The sequence below is a fragment of the Harpia harpyja genome, chromosome 5 (assembly GCF_026419915.1).
Source record: "Harpia harpyja isolate bHarHar1 chromosome 5, bHarHar1 primary haplotype, whole genome shotgun sequence".
NCBI lineage: Eukaryota > Metazoa > Chordata > Aves > Accipitriformes > Accipitridae > Harpia > Harpia harpyja.
Genome location: NC_068944.1, coordinates 23,495,553 through 23,517,209, shown reverse-complemented (window position 1 = coordinate 23,517,209; position 21,657 = coordinate 23,495,553). Strand labels below are relative to the sequence as shown.

The window sequence follows — 21,657 nt, the reverse complement described above, 5'->3', positions numbered from 1 at the left end:
CAGACCATTTGGAAAATGTGTAATAGTACTGTTCAATATCTTCATAAATGACATTGACAGTGGGATCAAGTGCACCTTTAGCAATTTTGCAGATGACACCAAGCTGAGTGGTGTGGTTGACATGCCTGAGGGACAGGATGCCATCCAGAGGGACCTGGACAAGCTCAAGAAGTGGGCCCACGTGAACCTCATGAGGTTCAACAAGGCCAAGTGCAATGCCCTGCACCTGGGTTGAGGCAACACCTGGTATCAACACAGGCTGGGGGATAAAGGGATTGAGAGCAGCCCAGTGGAGAAGGACTTGGGGGTACTGGTGGATGAAAAGCTGGACATGAGCCGGCAATGTGCGCTCACAGCACAGAAGGCCAACTGTACCCTGGGCTGCATTGAAAGAAGCAGTCGAGGGAGGTGATTCTGCCCCTCTGCTCCGCTCTGGTGAGACCCCACCTGGAGTGCTGCCTCCAGCTCTGGGGTCCTCAGCACAGGGAGGACATGGACCTGTTAGAGTATGTCCAGAGGAGGGCCACAAAAATGACCAGAGGGATGGAACACATCTCTCCTGTGAGGACAGGCTGAGAGAGTTGGGGTTGTTCAGCCTGGAGAGGAGAAGGCTCCAGGGAGATCTTATTGTGACCTTTCAGTACTTAAAGGGGGCTTATAAGAAAGATGGGGACAAACTTTTTAGTAGGGCCGGTTGCAGTAGGACAAGGGGTAATGGTTTTAATGTAAAAGAGGGTAGATTTAGGCTAGACAGAAGGAAGACATTTTCTAGGGGGGCTTGGACTAGATGACCTTTAAAGTTCCCTTTCAACCCAAACCATTCTATGATTCTATGAAAATACCTGCGAGCTGGGACACCACAAGACTTCTTTCAGCAACTTGAACAAAGATCATCCCTTGGCTATTCTCTAGCCATCTTCCATTTTCTTACTGTTATAGAATCATAGAATCATTTAGGTTGGAAAAGACCTTTAAGATCATTGAGTCCAACCATCAACCCAACACCACCATGCCCACTAAACCATGTCCTGAAGTGCCACATGCATGCATTTTTTGAACACCTCCAGGGATGGTGACTCCACCACTTCCCTGGGCAGCCTGTTCCAATGCCTGACAACCCTTTCAGTAAAGAAATTTTTTCTAATATCCAATCTAAACCTCCCCTGGCACAACTTGAGGCCATTTCCTCTCATCCAAAATAAGCAGTGGGTAAGTCTTAAATGGTATGTTGAAGCTAATGAACACAATTCTCAAGGCATAGTAGCATTTTCCTCCTGTAATTTTGTAGTTGTTTATGTAGTTTGGAAATCAATTTTCAAAGTCAACTCTTCACTGATACCTGCCTGAGCTGAATCCTATAAAGAGGTAAGAGCTGCTCACTTCACTTAATAATGTTTAATCTTGCAAGAGAAACTTCTCTGTTTCCACAGGACTTCATGCCTAACAATCACTATTCCAAAAACATATCTTACTGGTATAATTCTTTTTACTTTATATAAGTTTAAAAATACAAGTAAAGGTCATATGTTAATTTGACATTTCAAAATCATACTCAAACCTGAAGCTTCATAAAAGTAAGTTTGATTATGACACTTGATGTACTCTACATATAGAAGCAGCTTAAAATTACTTCTTATTGCTTTATGAACTGAGATTATTTTGCAGTAAAAAGTAATTTTAAAAGGCCTTAAGTAGTGGAGAACACCTACCCAAAGAATTTTTTTATCATTGTCCTGCTAAAATAACAGCAGATGTACCAAATAAAGTACTTCTTGAAAATTCTTGAGCACAGTTCTCACTTCACGAAACTGCCAAAAAAAGAATTTAGAACTGAAAAAATTTCTCTTTTGTCAATGTTGTTAGTGAAGTACACACTTCACCTATTTTTCCTTGGAATGTGTGAATTTTAACATACCAAAATAGAAAAGCAGAAAATCTCTTTTAAAATGGGGGCAACACCCCTATCATTTCTTAGGAACACTGAAGATGTGCATAATACCTAGGCTGCTACTTACCATATTCACCTTGACACCTCATTACTATCCTGTATTCCTCCACCCGTATCTTCTCCCTTGTTCTTTCATTTCTTACCAAGTTTGTAAACTCTTCAGAGCAGGTTTTCTATTTTATACAAGGCTTGACACAATAGAGGGCACCTCTCCACCACAGAAGTAATATAAAGAAATTGATATAGATAATATTATTCTTTTATGAAAGGAAACTGGATCTTAAATTGTCCTTTTATATTAGCTGGCTTCACTCATCACTGATTTTTCAGTACACTTCAGATTCTGCCTCAGAGGAATCATCTGACTGACACTGAAAGATCTGATGGCTGGTTGGGGACAGCTGGGGTTTTGGACAGCTAGAAAAGTGTAAGAGGCTATTTAAATTATGAATTAAGCATAACAGGCCAATAATTACATTTAAAAGATGACCCTGAAACTATCAACTGCTAATACCATCATGAGATTTCCAAGTTAGCAACAAACTGAGATATATTGAACCTCCTCCTGAGAAAACCCAATAGTTTCAGGTCAGCTGCAGATGTAGAACACCACTTCTGTCACATTCACAAGGTTTTTTTCATAGCAAGAGTGGTGGCAAAGTAGCAGAGCAAACAGCTGTCTGAGGCACAATTTTGTACCTATTTATGACAGGATCAGGTATTATTTAGACTCCAATCTTCAACTTTTGATTTCCAGTCTGAGAAGGTTACAGCCTGCCTGCATATGCCCTCTACATACAAACCATACTCAGGAGGCTGGATTCCCAGCTGCTGCAATTAGCTGCTCAGCTTCTGAGCATGGCAGCTCAGAAGACAGAGGAAGGGCTAGAAGGCCTTGATTTGCAAAGGAACTCCACAGAAGAGACAGATTAAATAGGTCATCAATTCTTAAACAGCTTGAAGAAGGTCATTCCCTTAGAAGGGCTCTGCTATGTATCTCAAAGGATGAGAAAGGTGGTTTCCTGATCTCTAAGATTGTTCATCCCTTTTCTTCATTTGCAATTAAAAGATAATCTAAAGCCATTCATAGCAGCAGGACATGGAACAGACAATATCATCATTTCTTGTGCTGTTTTATAGAGTACAAAGGGAAAACAAGATATGTGCAGCAGATTTATTCCATACCTGAGTCTCGTACTCTCATTCAGTACTGAATGAGACCATCTTGGGAGGGCAGGGGAATTCTGCCTGGGAATACAAAACCTCCAGATAGGGAATGTCTTGTAAAACTGAAAGCAACCTTCTTACCCCTTATAGTTGTAGGTAAGGTTGCTTACGTACTGACAGTTTAAAAGGTAGGCTAAATAAAATCATGCAGTAGGAACTGTTTTGCTTGGTAACTACTTTCACTATTACATTATTTACTTATTTTGAATATATGTTTAACTGGGGGGGGGGAGGAAAAAAAAGCATTTTCCTTGTTTTGTTAACTTCACTGCTCCAATAGGCAAAATGTGAAATTTAACAGTAATACAGAAACTGGGTCTGCAAATAAGACACTGACAAGTTTTTATGTTAATTTTTGTTATAAAATTATTTTAAAATAATCTGCTAACATTTAAAGCTTAATTTAAAAACCTCCACAGCTCATCAGACTTCCAAAAGGGAAATTCATGTAAGGAAGGTATGCAATGCATTTTGTTCCCCATTATAAACAGAACTCGGGAGCTTGCAATCAGGAAAATCAGCTTGTCCAGCAGCTCTGCCTCTACTGCTGCAAATGTGTAAGTGGCAGAGGCTTCATTAAGTCTCCTTTTTTATTTTTCAAAGCAAATCTAAGGGCAGCAAAGGACACACAAAGTGTACCATTCTTAAAAAAAAAAACCTAACATTTTTATGCTAGCTGAAAAATACAGCTCACGGGCATGGCTTTTTAATGTTCCAAGAACATAAGGAAAGAGAATTTTTAAAATACTTATAATCTGTTAAAATTTCAGTTAGATTTAACAGTTTCATATGCAGAATTTGTAAGATATTGAGACTGATCATTTACAATGTATTCAAACAATTAACACCATACACAGAAAGATGGAATTGCTGACTGTTTTTAAAAAGTAATTTTACATAGAATGTGGTCAGTGAACAATTCATTTGCCAATTAACCCAGGCACTGCTCCTTTTATTTCCTCTAAGGTAGACAGACAGATACAAACATATAGGAGTATACACTGTCTTCATAATTATTTTAGTTCAAAATTCACTGTTTTGCAAATAACAATCTTCTTTAAGGAAACATGTAATTCAGAACTGTTTACTTCCACTGCTCTCTTTAAAAATAATACATTATCATTCTTTTAAAATAATACATTACAAGTACAAAACTGTAGCACTTATGATGCTCAGATTTGATAGCTGCAGTGAGAATACTTTAAAATATCTTTCTTTTCTTGAGGTTTGAAAAAAACAGGGATGGACTTACACTCTAACATCAGTATTTAAATATCTCAAGATCATCAGAATAAAGGACCAGCTTGTACAAATGGAGATACCATTAAACAGATACCCTGTCACTTCAAGAATTTTAACGGAAGTGCGATTGGTTTTATTTCTGTTACCTTCTGAGTGCACCATCACTAATAAAGGCAAGTTCGAGAGTCTGCTAGGAAGGCGTGGAATTTCACAATTAAGAAATTCTTTTCACAAGAGACCCAACTTAGGTTTCATTCTGCAGAAGAGTGAAATAATCAATGTGCTGAAACTTCAAAACCTCGTTTCCCCAGCTGGTCCAGCCAGGCTGTAGGTTCCGAGCAAACAACTCCAAGCATTCCACATCTGGCTTGATAAAATCTGCCAGAACCCCTGTGCAAGAGAAAAAAACACAAAGATAACAACAGTGACAAAGGTACAAATCACAATAGTAAACAAATAAAACCTCCCCTGTGCTGCTAGTGGATGAAAAACTGAATGTTTCATTAAAAAAGGGAGAGACAGCAAATTAACTTCAGGGGTTTCATCAAATAGCTGGACTATTTATAGTGAGAAAGTAATTTTAAATAAGTGCCCTTGAGAGTCTGAACAATACTGTCAAGGCCTTCAATAGCCTTGATTTATTGGTTTTCATTTAGAGAAAGGGAATGAGGATTTATTTCAGCCTCTACATAGATGAGTTCTGAATTTTTCACTAATATCAACCAAACACCTCCTAAAGACTCACTTAGCTCCTATAACATGGGGGCAACATTTCTAAAAATACATAAATAAATCCTTTCCTTAATTAAGATCACACTCTTCTCTGCATCTTAAAGGGGATAAAAGCATTTTTTTGATGATAACCGTTAAAAGGTAAAATAAGAAACATCAGTTAAATAAGCATAGCAGTAAAAGGGCTATAAAAATGGAGGGACTTCTTCCCCAATACCAACTCGGCAACCGAAGAAATATTTATGTAACTGTGTTCTTTCATTCAGTAACATAAATCTCAATTTTCTTCTATGGTTGGGCATTTTTACTGCTTAAACCCAAATAAATAGATGCCTGTTGTTAACATCAATTATGTCACCGATTATGACTGGTATTCTTGGAGTGATAGAAAAAGATCTTGCATTTCACCTGGAAAATATTATTGCAAACAGTTTATTGTTAAACATGTTACTTGTCATACAGAGCCATTTAGTTTGTGGCTGGGTCAAACAAATTCTGAACTAGGTTTCAGGAAATAGCTACAAAGATATTACGTATAAAAATATGTATGAGAAAAACAAAGGAGGCAGAAAGACTGAAAAACATATCTATACTGAAAATTACATGTTAAGTTTTTATTTTTATTACTGAGGACAAAAGAAGAAAAACTATGAAACTATTTCCTTTTCCAGAGGATATCTTGGTCATTTTTTTATCAGATCCACCAGTGATTTCTGCATCTCTGTAGCTTAAAAATCCAGCTCATAAATCCAACATTATGTTGCTTAACTCAGTCTCTTCAGACATGATCATTGCAGAAAGCAAAAATACATCCAATCAGCATACGTCAAAGTATGAGAGGGAATGCTTTTTTTTTTTTTGGTGCAATCCAAGTTCTGACTTTTTGCATCAAGTTTGCCAGTCACAGACTCCCTGCAGGAGACCCCAGCTGATCTTATCATGGATTGCTCCTGTTGCAGAAAAATGAGCATCGACTTCACTGTCTAGTGAATGTTAACCAACCCCAGATGCATTTCCTACCTACATGATCGCTTCTTCCAAAGCTTCAATCCATTCAAAACTTTTTCATAAATATTCTGTAATAGGTGTTTCCAGACTTTCTTGTATTTTGGCATGGCATATAAATCTATTCTTCTTCACCCAATATTTAACAAATGTCAAATGAACGTCTCAGATGTGTTGTCATCAAGGCAGCTTTTAATCTAAAAAATACTGCTACCAGCAGGAATCATTCTAAAAACCTGCTGCTTTTAGAGGCAAGCTAAAATGTTTAAACAAACCTAACATTTGCAGAGAAGAGACTGGGAGGTTTAGAGGAAAATGTACATTCTGACAGAAAGCTTGCTTCACTGAACATTGCTGTTTGGTGTCACAGGAGTTCATCTAATTAGACACCACTTATGAGTAGCTGCTTTTATACCATATTTTTCAAACCCACCGTATTAAAAAAAATGTGTAAAATTTATTGTTCTTTTTCCATGCTCTACTTAGTTAAGGATTTCTTGTGCACAGTTTGCTGCCAACATGATCAGAGGGATGGAACACCTCTCCTATGAGGAAAGGCTGAGAGAGTTGGGGTTCTTAAGCCTGGAGCAGAGAAGGCTCTGGGGGAGATCTTATTGTGACCTTTCAGTACTTAGAGGGGGCCTATAAGAAAGATGGGGACAGACTTTTTAGGGTAGATTCAGACTAGATAGAAGGAAGAAATTTTTTACAACAAGGGTGATGAAACACTGGAACAGGTTGCCCAGAGGGGTGGTAGATGCCCCATTCCTGGACACATTCAACGTCAGGTTGGACAGGGCTCTGAGCAACCTGATCTAGTTGAAGATGTCCCTGCTCATTGCAGGGGGGTTTGGACTAGATGTCCTTTAAAGTTCCCTTCCAACCCAAACCATTCTATGACTTTAACAAAGGTCTTCCAAAAATCTATTTTCTTGATCTTCTAAGAAAGCCCATGTTGCAGGAGGTTGCACTTTTTTCCACAGAAAAGAAGGGAGAGACTGTGGAAAGCAAAGCTTCAAAGCTTTCAATAAGCTCTCTGTGAGCAGATCCTGACATCTGTAGGATATCTTTTTGATTCTAATAGGCATAAGATCATGTAGAGCTTACTGCAGAGTCAGGCTTTATGTAACTTTTCCCCCCCTTCCATATAAAAACAAAATAGAAATATTTTATGCTTTATATAGGCTTCTAAGTAGAGGAAGCAATTATTTAGGTGACAAAATTTTATTAAGAGCACATAAGTAATGTTGACGTTTGTTCTTAAAATGTATAGATAAAAAATATCATCACAGCACTAAGTCCAGTAATCAAAAGCAGTTTTACTAAGCACCAAGAACTTCCATGCCTAAGAGAACAAATTTTAAAAGCACACTTAGGAGATTCAACCAACTTCAAAGATTGGTTCACCAGAAAGCAAAAGAAGAGGTAGCCAAAAAATGGGTCAGTTCAGCAGAAGCAAGAAGCTTGTGCCAATCTTTCAATCGACTTGGTTATAGCATTTAAAAAGGAAGTCCCAGGAATCTCCCCCTCTCCTGCTGCCAGAGAGAGGGCCGTTTTTTAAAGTCAGAGTTTTTTTTAAAAACAGACAGATTACGTATAATTCAAGATCACGTTATAGTATGATTTTTCATTGCTAGGTTGTAGGCATTTACATAATTACATCAGGCAGTAGCTTGCACTGCAATGGAAATTACCATATCAAGAGGGCAATAATGTGGCTATATTTTGTTGGCATAAAATCTCATTACACTGGTTTCCTTAAAGTAGGAAAAGTCAGTGTTCAAGTTATAAATTATAGCTTGTTAGGCTTTTATACCACCAGAAGGCTATCTTAACACACATGGATCTGACTTGCAGCCCTTAAGAAAACTCTGGAGTTTTTTTCCTCTGAAGACAGGTTAGAGGATCTACATCAGTAGAAAGATTAAATATTAAAGTTTTTCTAGATTTAAAAAAAACAAACAAACCCACAGAATTACTTCTATCTACTTACAGGTACCACTTAAATAGATGATAAATAGATTATTCTTTATCACTTGCAGGTGTCATAATGTCACTATGACAGCAACTCAGGCACCTATACTTGGGCATCTAATGCCCTATGACACATGAAGCCAGCACAAAGCCTGCTGGTAGACGTAACAGTGGTCTTCCAGAAAACCCACTTCCTTCTGAAGTGCGATCTGGCAATCCAGTACCTACCCATAGCTGCCTATTCTTAATCCTAAACATGTATTGAAGATGCATGCTGCTAAAAATGTTTAAATAAGCAAAAGGAAGAATCATTTTTGAAACAAGCAACAGTTTCCCCTTATCTTTTGAACTTTCATTACCTAAATAGCAAGTTCTGCATGGCAAATTGGAAACAAGTGAAAATGACTATCGGCTTTTCACTGTCTGATTTGTGAGCCATACAAAGCACAAAGAACATGACTGAACTCATTTCATAGTAACCCTTCAAAAGAGTCTGCAGTGTACAGGTCCTTATTGCCCAGTTTGTCTAATCCCTGAACAGAGTAGGACCAGAAAAAGACCTGAGACTCAGCACAAAGACGGCTTTACAATTTCTGCATCTTTCCTGAGCTTCAAGTTAAACATAGATGTTGATGCACCTATAATTAGCCTAACAGTAAGGGCTCACAAGGTGCATAAGGAAACAAAAGGCATTTACTTCTTTTTACTTCCAAAACCACTTCTATAACGTGGCCTAACAAGCCAGGGTTGCCACAGGAGGACGGAGTTCCCAAGATTTCCCATTGCACTCTTCTGCTGGAGATACACAAAGCAGCTAGAACACAGCCAAGAATTAATTCCAATGTTTTCAGGCATACTCCTATATGACAATTTTATTTTCTAACAATAAACATACATACTTAAAAACTGGAGGAGAAATGGCTATAACAAGAAGGATCTATGAAACAGGAAAAGGAAAAAAGGTGTTTGAAGTTCTACATTACTTCATCTGCATAATAGAATACCTTCTATGTCTTCTAAGAGCAACATTGAATTGAATTAGGAAGAAAACCTGCTGTTATTTGAATCAAAACCAGGAGTAATAAAATTTCATTTTAACACACTTGCATAAGGAAGCTTAAGTACATTTACAATGACGTATTAAAACTCTAAGCATTGAACACAGCACATGCATCACCAAAAACCCCTACGGTCACAATTTCATGCTTAAATGCACTGTAGGAACCCAAACATCTCTTTTTGATGGCTTACTTTAATTTCCATCTTTCTCTTCCCCCAGAGAGATAAACTGTTAGAAGTCATTAAGTGGCCACATATGTACCAACATACAACCTTTATAGTAGTAATAAGAAATAAAGTGCCAGACAGCATCAGCAAATACTAATATTTTTGGCTTTTTTACTACTTAAACAAAGCATAAAGAAAGTGTGTGATTCATCAAGTGTCCTTCTCCCCCACTGCCAAATCTCTGCTTCTGTTCAAATTTCTGCTGAACCACTCTAGGATGTGGCTCAGCTGCTCTCTACTGGCCACTTTGAGAATATTGTCCTGTCATGAAAGTGATACCCTTTTACAACACTGAAGTCAAAGCATCAGCAATTAGCTTTTGTCTTATGGTCTACCTTTTCATTCCATAACCATGTTCTGAATGGAGGTGCCGAAACTGGTACGTGGACTTTTATAAAAACCTTGTAAATCGCTGATATTGCGCAACAGCAAATTCATTTTTCAAAGAGAAACACAAATGCTGCACAATGGTATCAAATCCCATCATTCAAGACTCAAGAAATATGTAAATTCGCATGGACAATTTCTTTCAAAACCCATTCAGGATCATCATTTATAAAGGATTCCCCAATATGGTCTCTAGCTTCTGCCCTACAAAAGAATGGTTCTGAGGACCATTCTGGCACTAGAATTCTCCATAACACATAAAACCTGCTGTTTTGCACCCTTGGATCTCTCACAAGTTTCCTGTTTGTGTCTGAGTGTGCTGCTAAGTATTGGTTTTCTGAAGAGGCCCTAGGTGGCTGTCTCACAAATCACTACCCTACCATTCATTATCTTAAATCAACACACATACTTCCTGCTGTAGCCCTAATCTTAAAGATGTGGCTTCAGAACTGCAAAAAGATTCTCCTAGAATTGCCTTTTTTTGGGGGGGGGGGGAGGTGTCTCTCCTCTGTGAACATATAACAACTGTCCAGATCAGCTTCCTAACTGAAGTTGCTCTGTTCCTTGGGAACAGAAAACGGAAAGCGTGTCAGTGAAGCAAACTGTGATGCCTCTCCTCTCCAACAGCACCGTGCATTTCTTCCACCTGCCTTTTCTGATGTGATTACACAGCACAATTCATCATGAGTTTTCCCCTTGGGGGACGATGAAACCATTTTTGTGAGAGGTATTAAATATGTTTCTTACCACAGCATTGTAAGGCACTCAGGTGTTATAACGATGAAAGTAGTACAACTTTCTATTGATGAAATTAGTCAAAAGTAAGAGTGCTCCAGAACAAAGTGCAAAAGGTAACATAACACACAGAAATCTTCAAATCCTTTGGACTAAATTCTGAAAAGTTGAATTTATACCCACTGTAACTGGCCGGCTGGAGTTACTGCATCAATTTCAGTAAATTAAATACAGCTCCTCAGAAATAAGCAGGGCATGCTCTATTTGTTGCCTATTGTTAACAGTTTTAAAGTAAGTTTTTGGATTTCAAGGCATAACTGTACTGCAGGTGTATAAACAACTCATGCAGAAATAAGAACATTTATTTCAGGATGACATAATAAAGAAAGAGGTTTCTGCTTTTATTAACTAAGTAGAAGATATTCTATTTTATATATTCCCAAAGTTCATCCCCACCCTGCAAGGTACTTTAGGTCATTTGGCATAACTTCCTACATACAGTATCTGTAAACTGTTCATGCAGCATTTAAAAAACAAATTTTAAAAATGCAACTTTTTTTTTTTACATGTCTACCCAAAACATTCATACAATAAATGCTTGAAGTTCTACTTTTCACATTGCTATTTAGAGACCAAGATTTAGGTTCCTGACAACATTTTTAGAAACGCTGAGGAACCACAAGTCCTGCTAGGCGAAATTGCTTGGCATATGGGAAATTAAGGCACTTCATATATAAAGGTATCTCATTCTAGGTACATCATTTCAGATATCCAAGTCTGCCCTACAGAACCATTATGCAACAAAACAAAACGTACCAGTCAGAGGGGGTTTATGTGAATGCAGGCTGCAGGGTATGCTGACAATTAACTTATGTTCTGGAATTGGAAGTACATCCTCAGATTTCCTGTCGTATAAATCAGAACAAGAAAAGAAGTATGAGAATGAATATCACCAAATGTGATGCTGCAGCTCTCACAGAGCTACTTCAGATGGGTGCTAACACACAGAATGTTCTTTCACAGTCAAACTTCAGATAAGTCTAAGGGAAGTTAAATGTTGCTCAGCCATAATATATAAAAGGACAGTTTATGAAATCACTGAGGTTTTAGACAAAACAAGGTTAACAATAGCCATACAAAGCCACTGAGAACAAACAATGTAGTCCTGTATGTTTTCATGTGTAGAAAAACACTGGCATCCCCAAAATGGCATCAGCCTGTGCCAAGGACTCATGGTCCAAGAGAACCTGTCAGCAAAGCAAGCCCTGTCCACAAGGCTTTTATCTGAGCCAGTTCCCAAACACAGACAGATATGAAGAACAGACAAAGGTTTCCATCCTTTAACCTCACTAAAGCACTCCCTTATCCCAAAGCTATTAAGGCTATTTTTAGGTCCACAATCAGCCAAAAGATGATGCCAAGAGAAGATTTTGGGACATTATATTGTATTATGAACAAGTGATATATACAAAGAGAATCCTAGCAGCCTTGAAAAAGACATTTACCATAAATATCCTGGCATACCTTAAGGTTTCCTTTACATCTCCTTGAACTCTTCCCAATACAAGAACTTCATAGGGCTTTTTGTGTAAAGAATCCAAAGGCAATACAAATTCTCCAGCTCTAGTAATCTAACACAAAGGAGTTAAAAATACACAGTGGAAGGTTTTCATACACAACTTTTTCCGAGACATTTTCTTTGATAAAAAGGAAGATACTGATGATACCATACCTTTGAAATACAAAAGCACATAGCAGTAAATACACAAAGTATAAGAATATAAAGTGTCATAGTGCAAGCCCTCTCAGTCTCCAAGAAAGCAACAAAACAAATTGAGAACTTACTTTTACCCAGTGCCACTCAGCAAGTGTTTTCACAGACCAATACGGATAAAGTTCATCCTTAACAAAACGTAAGTGCTTCTGCCTATTAGTCACCCACGTGACTACAAGACAATTTGGAGCAGCTAGTGCTGGTACAGGAATCTGCTTGATTTGCCATGAAGACAAGTGGCTGTATCTATATGCCAATACAGTGAGAAAGCAAGTTAACATATACCAAATATAAAAATTGCAAAGCAACACAAATGGATAAAGAAATTACACAGCCAAGACATTTCAAGAATTATCTCCTGACAACACAAGTGATAAAAATGGATCAAGACTGACACCCAGTGGCCAAATCTGATAGAATCTGATAGAAAACCATTAGTGTATGTACTTAAGTTTTACTGAGCAGAACCTTTAACTACATATTTCTACTATTCCCCCAAATAAAGTATTACGAGTTGTGATTCTGAAGTCTAAAAGCCCATGTTTAATTTAAGAACTATCATATGTAATTCAATACTCTCATCTTTTCGCCAGAACAAAGCTATTTAGTGAAAAGTAGCTCTTTAGTCAACGTAAAATTATTCACTTTTCATAATAAGCAATCCCTCTTCTGAATGAGAATGACAAGCGAGTCATTTACAAGCACAAGGGCAACACTAATTTGACTGGCAAGTTAAAAGGTCATAAAAGAGTAATCACTTCTCCAATTATTTGCAGAACTTATTCATTATTTTTAAATTACCATTCATGGTAAAAGTTCTCTAGGTTATTCAGAACAGTTCTGCGAATTTTTGAGCTAACTGTATGCTACATAGGTGAATACAGTATGCTTTCCAGATTCTGTCCTGTTCTACCATTTTTCTCATGATGCTACTCTACACTATTAGTGGTTTGCAATTCATGGAACCTACAAAATTGCAGCATCAAAAACATTGGCACACTGCCTACTGCAATCAACAGCCACCATCAGAGTACCTGGGATCCCTATACAATGCAACAGTGAGAACAACAGTGAGAAACAGGTAACAAGGATAAATTCAAAATACTTCTTGGACTAGCCTGTCCAGAGAAAACAAGATTCACAACCCAGATGTGAAAAGCTTAACAAAGATTAGCCGTCAACAAGGTAACTAACAGCAGTGATAGCTCTTCCACATTTTGCCCTTATTTTGTAAGGGAGAGGGGGTCTTGCTGGCTAATTCATGCTTGTGAATAACTACAGTTTTCCTTTGAGCAACTTACATAGTTAAGAAAGACACCTGAATGAGTTTAACTCTGAGTTTCTAGAGGTGTCTGTAGGGCTTTCAAAGTAAAACCTACTAATCAGTCTCTGCATCTTCAAATTATATCTTCATAACAAACTTCAAAAGCTACAGTAGACATTATTCTAGAAAGTTGTAAGGCCATTATTTTCTGTCTGTCCTTCTTTCACATGAGTACAATTCTACGATAATCAAGAGAGCTCCACTGGCATAAGCCTGATGTTATTCAGTGGAGAAGGAAGCCCATAAAAATTTTAAGTTAATGACTTCATAAAGTTCCTATTGCACTTGAGGATTTTACTGCTGCATTATCACTTCCTCTCTTCTACCCATCAGACTGAAGCTCAAACTATAGCTCAAATTAAAAAAAAAATAATTAAAAATCTCAGTCCTGGAAATACCTATTTATCCAGCTTTATGCCCACTGAAGTAACCCTAATAATTTCAAATAAGTATCTGCATGATCTGGGCCTTATAAAACAGTTCACTCCAGACTTTCCTTATAGGTCTCAAGGACTAACATTCTCTCACCAGTTAGGTAATTTAAAATCTACTCTTGCAAATATTTTGTATGCAAAGTATCCAAGTCATTTCAGTGAAATCCCCAAGACATTTCACAGACTTGAAGGTAGGCATGTGCCAAAATATTTGCTAGTTTAAGCTACAGTCTCACAGTTCTATTGGTCTTGGAGTGCATCAGTACATTAAAATGTTAATTACCCATTGTAAGCCAAGATGAGAGTTTGTTTGATTTTACTGTAAAATTTACCTGTTACTCCTTTTAACAGACTTGTTCTCCCATGGTGGATCAATCACAATTACATCATATTTTTTCTTGTCTGGGAAGTGAAATTACAAAAAAAAAAAAAAGCCAATAAATTAGTTTTAAAATAAATGTACTAGTTAAAACTGATGAAGGCTTAACTACCCACATACAGACAACATTTAAAGAACCAACTATGCAGCAAACTCACAACTTTCTTCTGTTCTTTCCAAATAAGAAGTTAAAAGCTTCCAGCATGCTTGTTTTAATTCAGATAATGATATACTTCAGAGATTTTTGGGGTGATTACCTAAGGAAAGGTCGTTTATATGATCCGTGTCAGATCCCTCCAAGAAATTTTGAACAACTTGGGGACTTCCATAAAAAAAAACCTGATAGCAGAGTGCAAGTCTAAGATGAAAATTTCTCTGAGTTTCCTAACAAAAGCTATGTAATAAGGCACCCAGCTGAGTGAAAGGCTGCAGCCCTGAACACAAGATTCCTGTCCTGTTTGATCTTTCAGCAGGCCAATTGGGACGTGCAGAGCTCCAAACCAGCCCTGGAAAAAAAACCCTGCAAAACTGTGTTTTGCACTACTGGAGGTGAAGAGAGACAGAGCGCTAGACCCAGTATATGAAATGGAGATTAATGGACAAGAGGAACAGAACTGAAAGAGTTTTCATGGGAGAAGCTGGGTTTACTTTAGTTGGAGGACAGAAGATACAGGACATATCCATAAAAAAACCAGGACTCTCCAATTTTATTTTTTCCACAGAACATATTTGTTCCTTCATTGAGTCTGATGCTAATTATTTAAATAGCTAATAAGAATAAGAACAACAGCTTAAACTTTAATGTCCATTAAATGTGCTTTCTACATCTTATTCCTTTATTAACATTGGAGGTGTTATCCTGACAGTAGGCTGACCAGCAGAAGTATTTCTCTTCCAGCAGGTGAAAGGGAAGAAGAAAAATAGTAATAAAAATGGACAGTAGACTTCCTCAAACAAAAAAAAAAAATCTGAAGTCATGGCATTATATTAACATTCACTGTTGGTTACTTCAAAAGCATTTTCTCAAACTTCCTGGACTGCTCTCTGACCTCTGGGAGAATCCAAACAGCTGTGCATAGTGATAGCACAGTGATAGTGATCTTCCCTCTTTCATACAGTTGAAAACAGCTAACTGGCTAAATTCTGGACTTCACATATAAAATTATTATTTGGATAATAAGATTCCACCTCCTGCATGTCTTCTTAATTAAAAAAAGAAAAAAAAAAATCAGTGAACATCTAAGTTGCACATTAGAAGGGAGGAAACATACATAACTAACAAATCTAAAATTACTGATTAGAGGGAAGAGCAGTAATGCCCAGCTCTTGCTCACAGGCAACATCTTTCCTATAAGACTGTGTGATGAAGCTTAGCTGCTGCTGATAATAATAATAATAATGGTCAAATTGAAAGCTAATGGAACAATGAAGTACAGTGAAGACTGCCACATGTTGCCAACTTAAAGCTTTCTGCATGGCCCGTTAAGGCTGGGGATACTGGCTTGGATAGCTTTTGATCTACTTTTACAGAGGAGTTACTAATTCTAAAACCCCACCATTTCCCCATCACTGATTTTGGCTTAAGCCAATACTCTCAGCTGAAATGTAGCAGCTGAGCAGTCAACTCATGTTTGCTACTCATGGTCTTGTTAAAGTGGCATTCACCTCCAGCTGGGGGCAGCAGCCTCTCAAACTGTTATTTATCTTCTCTGGGGACACTGGGGTTGATTTCACAATCAGTTCATGCCAATCTAAATAGACCCTGCCGGTGAACAGGATGAATCTGTAAGAGAACCCTTGCTTTAAGGTGCATAACCTCATCCCTCTCCCATGGTCTAATCTAGCTAAAAACCAAGACAGCAGGAACACCACCCCAACCGCAGCATAGCAGCATGGATTTACCTATGTTAAAGCCTCGTTCTGTGGGATAGGGACCCAGAAGCATAGCTAGTCCCAATTTAATGCGTTTATATGACTTCTGTACTGACAGTGGCTCAGAACATGCTCTCAAACTGTCATATTTTGGCTGAGATTTTTAAAGGGGCCTCCTGGAGATAGATAATCCCCCCATGACATGAGCTCCTAACCACTCAAGATTCCTTTGAAAACCCTTACCTATTTGCACAAAGTTAGAAATACCACTTTGAAAGCTTGCAACGGCATTTCCTATCAGTGTGATGCTGTATATTAAAATCTCTTCGTTGAGTCCTTAGTCATCTTGACATTAACTGCCCTTCTCAGGCAGGAGAGAAGTGGTAAGTTCTAGTGCCTAAGATACTTACAGCTTAGCAGGGGCTGTAAACACGAAATATCAGATAAAAGAAAACTGCTTTTTGGTGGCACCAAGTACTTCTGCCCCATTAACACAACTATCTTTGCAGAATTTGAGCTGTTTTCTGTAACACACGAAAGCAGGTCCTGCTCTGGAATGGAGGTTTCATCATCTAGCACATGTACAGCTTGATGGTCACTTTCATTCACAGCTGGAAACTTCTTTGCCATTTCACATAATTCAGCCAACCCACAGCCAAAGTGCCCAGGAACAACAGTCTTCCTGCAACTGAGTTCTGCAGTATTGCGGTGAAGAAAACCACTTTTGAGTCCTTCTTGGACTAAATGCAAAGTGCCTTCCCAAATGAAGTTCCTGACCTGTATGGTCATAAAAAAAACAAGGGAAGAAGAAACAATCTTTCAGGTATCTACTTGATCAGGGAACGCAACAGAAGTCAAAACATTTTCAATCTGCAGGGCGGGAAGAGGATCCCTGCCAAACACTGAGATCATTGACTCAAAAGCTACAAGGGCATGTTAACAAGGCCATGCTGACTTTTGCTGTTGTATTTTCAGTAAAGTTACAACAATTAGAAGCCTGGAAAAAGAAAGAGTGAGAGACTACTGAATAAAACATTTCACAGACAACAGAGGTGGAATATTATTATTTCAAACAAACATAAATTTCAAAGTTATAATTTGAAGTATAAGTTAAAATTCTAATCTAATTTCAAGTTACTGTGCCCATAAATATATTTTTAATTGATATGTATACTGGGATCTAAAAATCATTATTTTCCCACATTTTAATTCACTTTGAAAAACAATAGTTTATGCATTTTAAAAGTAATATGGAAGTACAATCAGAAATCAAATTACATTATTAGAATTTGTTTTTGCAACTTTTCTAAGTGACACACCTCTCAAATAACCTGCCAGTGAGTCCAGGAAGACAAGATTCTTGGATCTACATACACTCTCATTCACTTCAGCACGCTCTCATTGCAAAATGTAGAGAACTAGTTTATTCCCAGATCATTGAACCTTTACGAGTTTTAATTATGAATGAGGCATTTTTGTTCACTGAGAACAGCAATATTGCCAGTTACAGTGGCAAATTATCACAGTTACTAATGGTTTTAAATACTTATGGTTTCTAAAGCTCCTAATTACGGAATCCTCAACTTTACAAGATGTTTTTACAAAATACTGTTTATTACAATTTCCAAATTAATAGGGGGAGAAGGATATGGTTTTTTAATCATTTCTTTAATAGTGCCACCATCTAGACATCTGAGGGGACAAAGTCATAATTTTTAAGTACCTAGGTTTGTGATAGTAAAAGTTCATACTACTTAAACAGAATTAGTAAATATATCTTTAGAAATGCTACAAGTTGTACAGCTGAATTAATGCTGATGGCTTTTCTTCTTACACCCATGTGTTATTTCGCAGGTGGACAAAGCCTCTTGACCATCAAGCAATTTAAACAGTAGTTTTAACAAATGGCTGCTGAAGGAATTTAGCCTATTTTGTACTGTTCCCTGTGTTGACTCCGACTGAAATTCATAAATGGATTCAACGCCTACTTTCACTGACAGACACAAATTTGGGGGTTTTTTTTTTTGGAAAATGATTCTAAAGATACAAGTTAAGTGCCAAAATAATCTGAATTGACTTGCAGAGCTACAACCTTTAACACTACAAATACAGTAAAAAACAATACATTCTAATCTGTGAATGGTATCGGAGGCTAACTGGGATCACAAATTTTTCAAAACTGTGTCTTTTTTGCATAATCACCAAAAATCATTTGAAGTTACATGGCCCCCAAGACATCAAACTTCTCTTCATTTCTTCCCTTATTCCTCCTGTGAATTACTTTATTTTAGCTTAAAGGTTTTCAAACTCATAAACCTCTGTTTGATGTTGAGCTTCAAAGTTCTCTCCTTTAAGGCGATTCTGCACATGCATAGCCTATTCACAATAATTACAGGACCTCTACCCTGTATCATAGCAAACTGCACGTTTACTACAAAATCGTTGCCACGTAAAAGAAAAATTTAGTCATTTAAATATAGTCCAAGAGGAACAGAATTAAACAAAAAGCCCAATATGACTAGCACCTTTGTCAGAGGAAAGAAAGCAAGTGTAGGTCCTAGTTCAGGTTCACATCACTATTTAGGAAAGCAGTAAGAATACATCAAACATGATCCACAGATTACATTTCTAGGATTTACTAAAATGCTTCAGTGTAATTCAGTTGTAACTTCACCAGTACATCACTGATGCGAGCCTAAATAGAGACTTGAATTCTAATTCATTCATGATGCTTTAGTACAACAATGTAAAATGTTAGAGTGAAAAATTCTCTCTCATTAGCAGAACGAGACATCTTGGAGCGCATTTGGTCAGAGGAGCTTTAAGTAACTTCAGCACAGTGTCCTGACATACTAAAGATGAGCTGATCTTCAGAACAGGTTACACTGTTTATTTCAAATGAGTCACTTCCTGTTCAACTAATACTCAACTCATCACTATATAACGCTCAGTTACCCATAACAGTAAAGGATATTTTGTGAATGCAGCTTCCAGCTCTTCAAAATGTCTCACCTGCAGTTTCATGTCCAGTTTGTTTCATATGTATCTACACAGAAGACATTCTCTGTATGCACTTATTCATTTCAGGACTGGAGAGAGTACCTTCCTGTTAGTGGAAAAAGCTACAAGAACAGAACTTGTTTGCAATTATGTCTTGCACTCCATACATGCCCAAAGTCAGGTTTCATGTACTTGCAAAACATACTTTTGTTCAGACTTACCTTTGAATGGTATTCTAAAGCATCCAGTTCACCTTGGTTGAACACACATTTCCTTTTACGTTTCTGCAGAATGAGCAAGCAATGAAAAAAAAAAAAACAACATTACTCCATGATGAAAGGAATAAAATAACCACACATACCTGAAGTACAGATTAACTTTTAAAAGCAGAAGAAACTTTCCATCTTTTTCCATCACAAGTGTAAGACCAATTAGCAAAAAGGTGATCTCCAAATACCTAGGCTGCTGTAGGCATTCTCAAGGTACATAGGCTTAAAGCTGTGTTATGTTACTCATGGCACTGGGATCTGAAGGTAGCTAGTGCATGCCACAGTTCACGTTCATGCCTCCTCTGGGCCCATACTAGAAAGTATTTGTTCAGCTGCCAAGTGCAGTTTACCAATAACAGGAGAAAATTAACTATGTCTTCATGATTACATTTGTTAGTTTAGACCTGCGACTCTTTATATTTTTTGGTCCATAAGGAACAGTACTGAACAATCTACAGATTAAAAGTAAATTCATACTGTCCTCCCCTCCTTGTTAATCTGCACAATCTTGACAGCTACCACAGTTTCAGCTCAAGTGCCTGACAACAACCAACATCAGAAGATTTTGTGAGCAAGCCACTGCTTTAGAGTCATAGGATGCACATTACTGACATAAGGGACACAAGAATATCCTCATGAGCGCTTACGTTTTCTGTGCATCTTGAAATCTATTGTGGACAAGTTCCTGCTCTCCTACATAACCTCAGGAAACTGAAATGCGCAAGACAATGTTAGTGGCGTATTATTTACCAGGGGATTACTGTAGTTTACTGTATTATGGAGAACATACCTTCTTAGCACTGGCAACAGAATCTCTGATGCCACTCTTGGTTCCTTCTCGATGTTCCTCTCTGTTGCTGCTGGCCTTTATCTCTGTGAGACTCACCTCAGGGCATCCCTGCCACAGCTGTTCCTCAGGAGCTGCAGCTATATGGGGCTTAGAAACGTCAAAGAACTCCTCCCGAAACACGTATCTCATTTTTGCTGTTCTACTTTCTGTTTCTATCACATCTCCAGGGCCAGGAATAGGACCATCTCTTGATGAGGAGGTGGCAGCAAAGGTAGAAGTAGCATGACAATCTCCAGTAGATGTGACAGAAGTATCGAGAGTGACACCACCAGGGTATGCAAAGGAGTCACAGATCTCATAGCCACACTGGTTGATGAAAGAGAGATGATCCACGAGCCACCCCGCTGTCAGCTGATGCACCACAGACATCACAGCTCCCCTTTTCAGGAAGAAAAATCAACTCCCTGAGACCGTACCTGGTAATCATATGCACTTCCTGGAGCAAACTCCTCCTGTGGGAATTTTTTTAAGATTTCACTTTTCAGAACTATCACTGTTTAATAGAGTAGCACCTATCTTCTGACCGACACGTCCATGCGCACACAGGACACACTGCAGAAACTTCAGACTTCAGCCGGTTTCCCCATCGTGACTTCTGTTTCATCCCTATTTCACTTTTCTCTAGTAAGCAAGTCTTAAATAAGTTTCTATCATTTTATAAAGTATAGATTTACTCTAAGATAACTCTTTCAACAAGTTAGAAAAGAGCACTACGGCACACCAATTACACGAACCAAGACTAGGTATGTCTGACAGCACTCGGGAGCAGTGGCACAAGCACAGGGCCAGCCGCAGCATCAGCGCAGCGGAGACCAGGCCCCAGTGCCCCTGCCCGCAGGCACACAGGGACTGGGAGCCCGGGTTTTTCCCCAGAACCGCCCCCCGCCGCCACATCCCACCGCCGCTCGGCGGGAAGAGCGGCCTGACGGCACAGCACCCTCTGCACCGCCGCGGCGGAGAGAAGAGGGGAGGGGGGGGCTGCTGAAGCCTGTGCGCGGTGCTCGGCGCGGAGGGAGGAAGGGGGCTGCCCTCCGGCCTGTCCCTCGCTGCGGGCGGAGAAAAGCCCCGCGGCTCGCCACAGCACAGCAGCACCTCACACATTTACCCCCACTGCTCCGTCCCCAGTGAGCGCCGCCATCTTGTTGTACGGCCACAACCTCTTCTCCTAAGAACTTCCAGGGGAATCAGGCGGTTTGTGGGGGATGGGGGAGGGGCCAG

At 38.6% G+C, this 21,657-nt stretch overlaps 1 protein-coding gene across 4 annotated transcripts; it reads right to left on the bottom strand.

The window, feature by feature from the left end:
- Positions 1 to 3,460: 3,460 nt before the first annotated feature.
- METTL4 (methyltransferase 4, N6-adenosine) lies at positions 3,461 to 21,642 on the bottom strand. Of its 4 annotated transcripts, none has more exons than XM_052786963.1 (10): positions 21,545 to 21,642; positions 20,380 to 21,060; positions 19,542 to 19,604; positions 16,731 to 17,097; positions 14,402 to 14,471; positions 12,383 to 12,557; positions 12,062 to 12,168; positions 11,354 to 11,442; positions 8,826 to 8,942; positions 3,461 to 4,807 (listed from the first exon to the last, which is right to left on the bottom strand). In XM_052786963.1, the coding sequence occupies exons 2-10, from the start codon at positions 20,806 to 20,808 to the stop codon at positions 4,662 to 4,664; spliced, it is 1,563 nt and encodes a 520-aa protein (XP_052642923.1). In that variant the 5' UTR covers positions 20,809 to 21,060; positions 21,545 to 21,642; the 3' UTR covers positions 3,461 to 4,661. The 4 variants fall into 4 exon arrangements, with proteins under 4 accessions (XP_052642923.1, XP_052642922.1, XP_052642924.1 ...); XM_052786962.1 differs by having other exon boundaries at positions 20,380 to 20,891; positions 21,545 to 21,639; XM_052786964.1 differs by having other exon boundaries at positions 20,380 to 20,891; positions 21,532 to 21,590.
- Between the last annotated feature and the right edge of the window lie 15 nt (positions 21,643 to 21,657).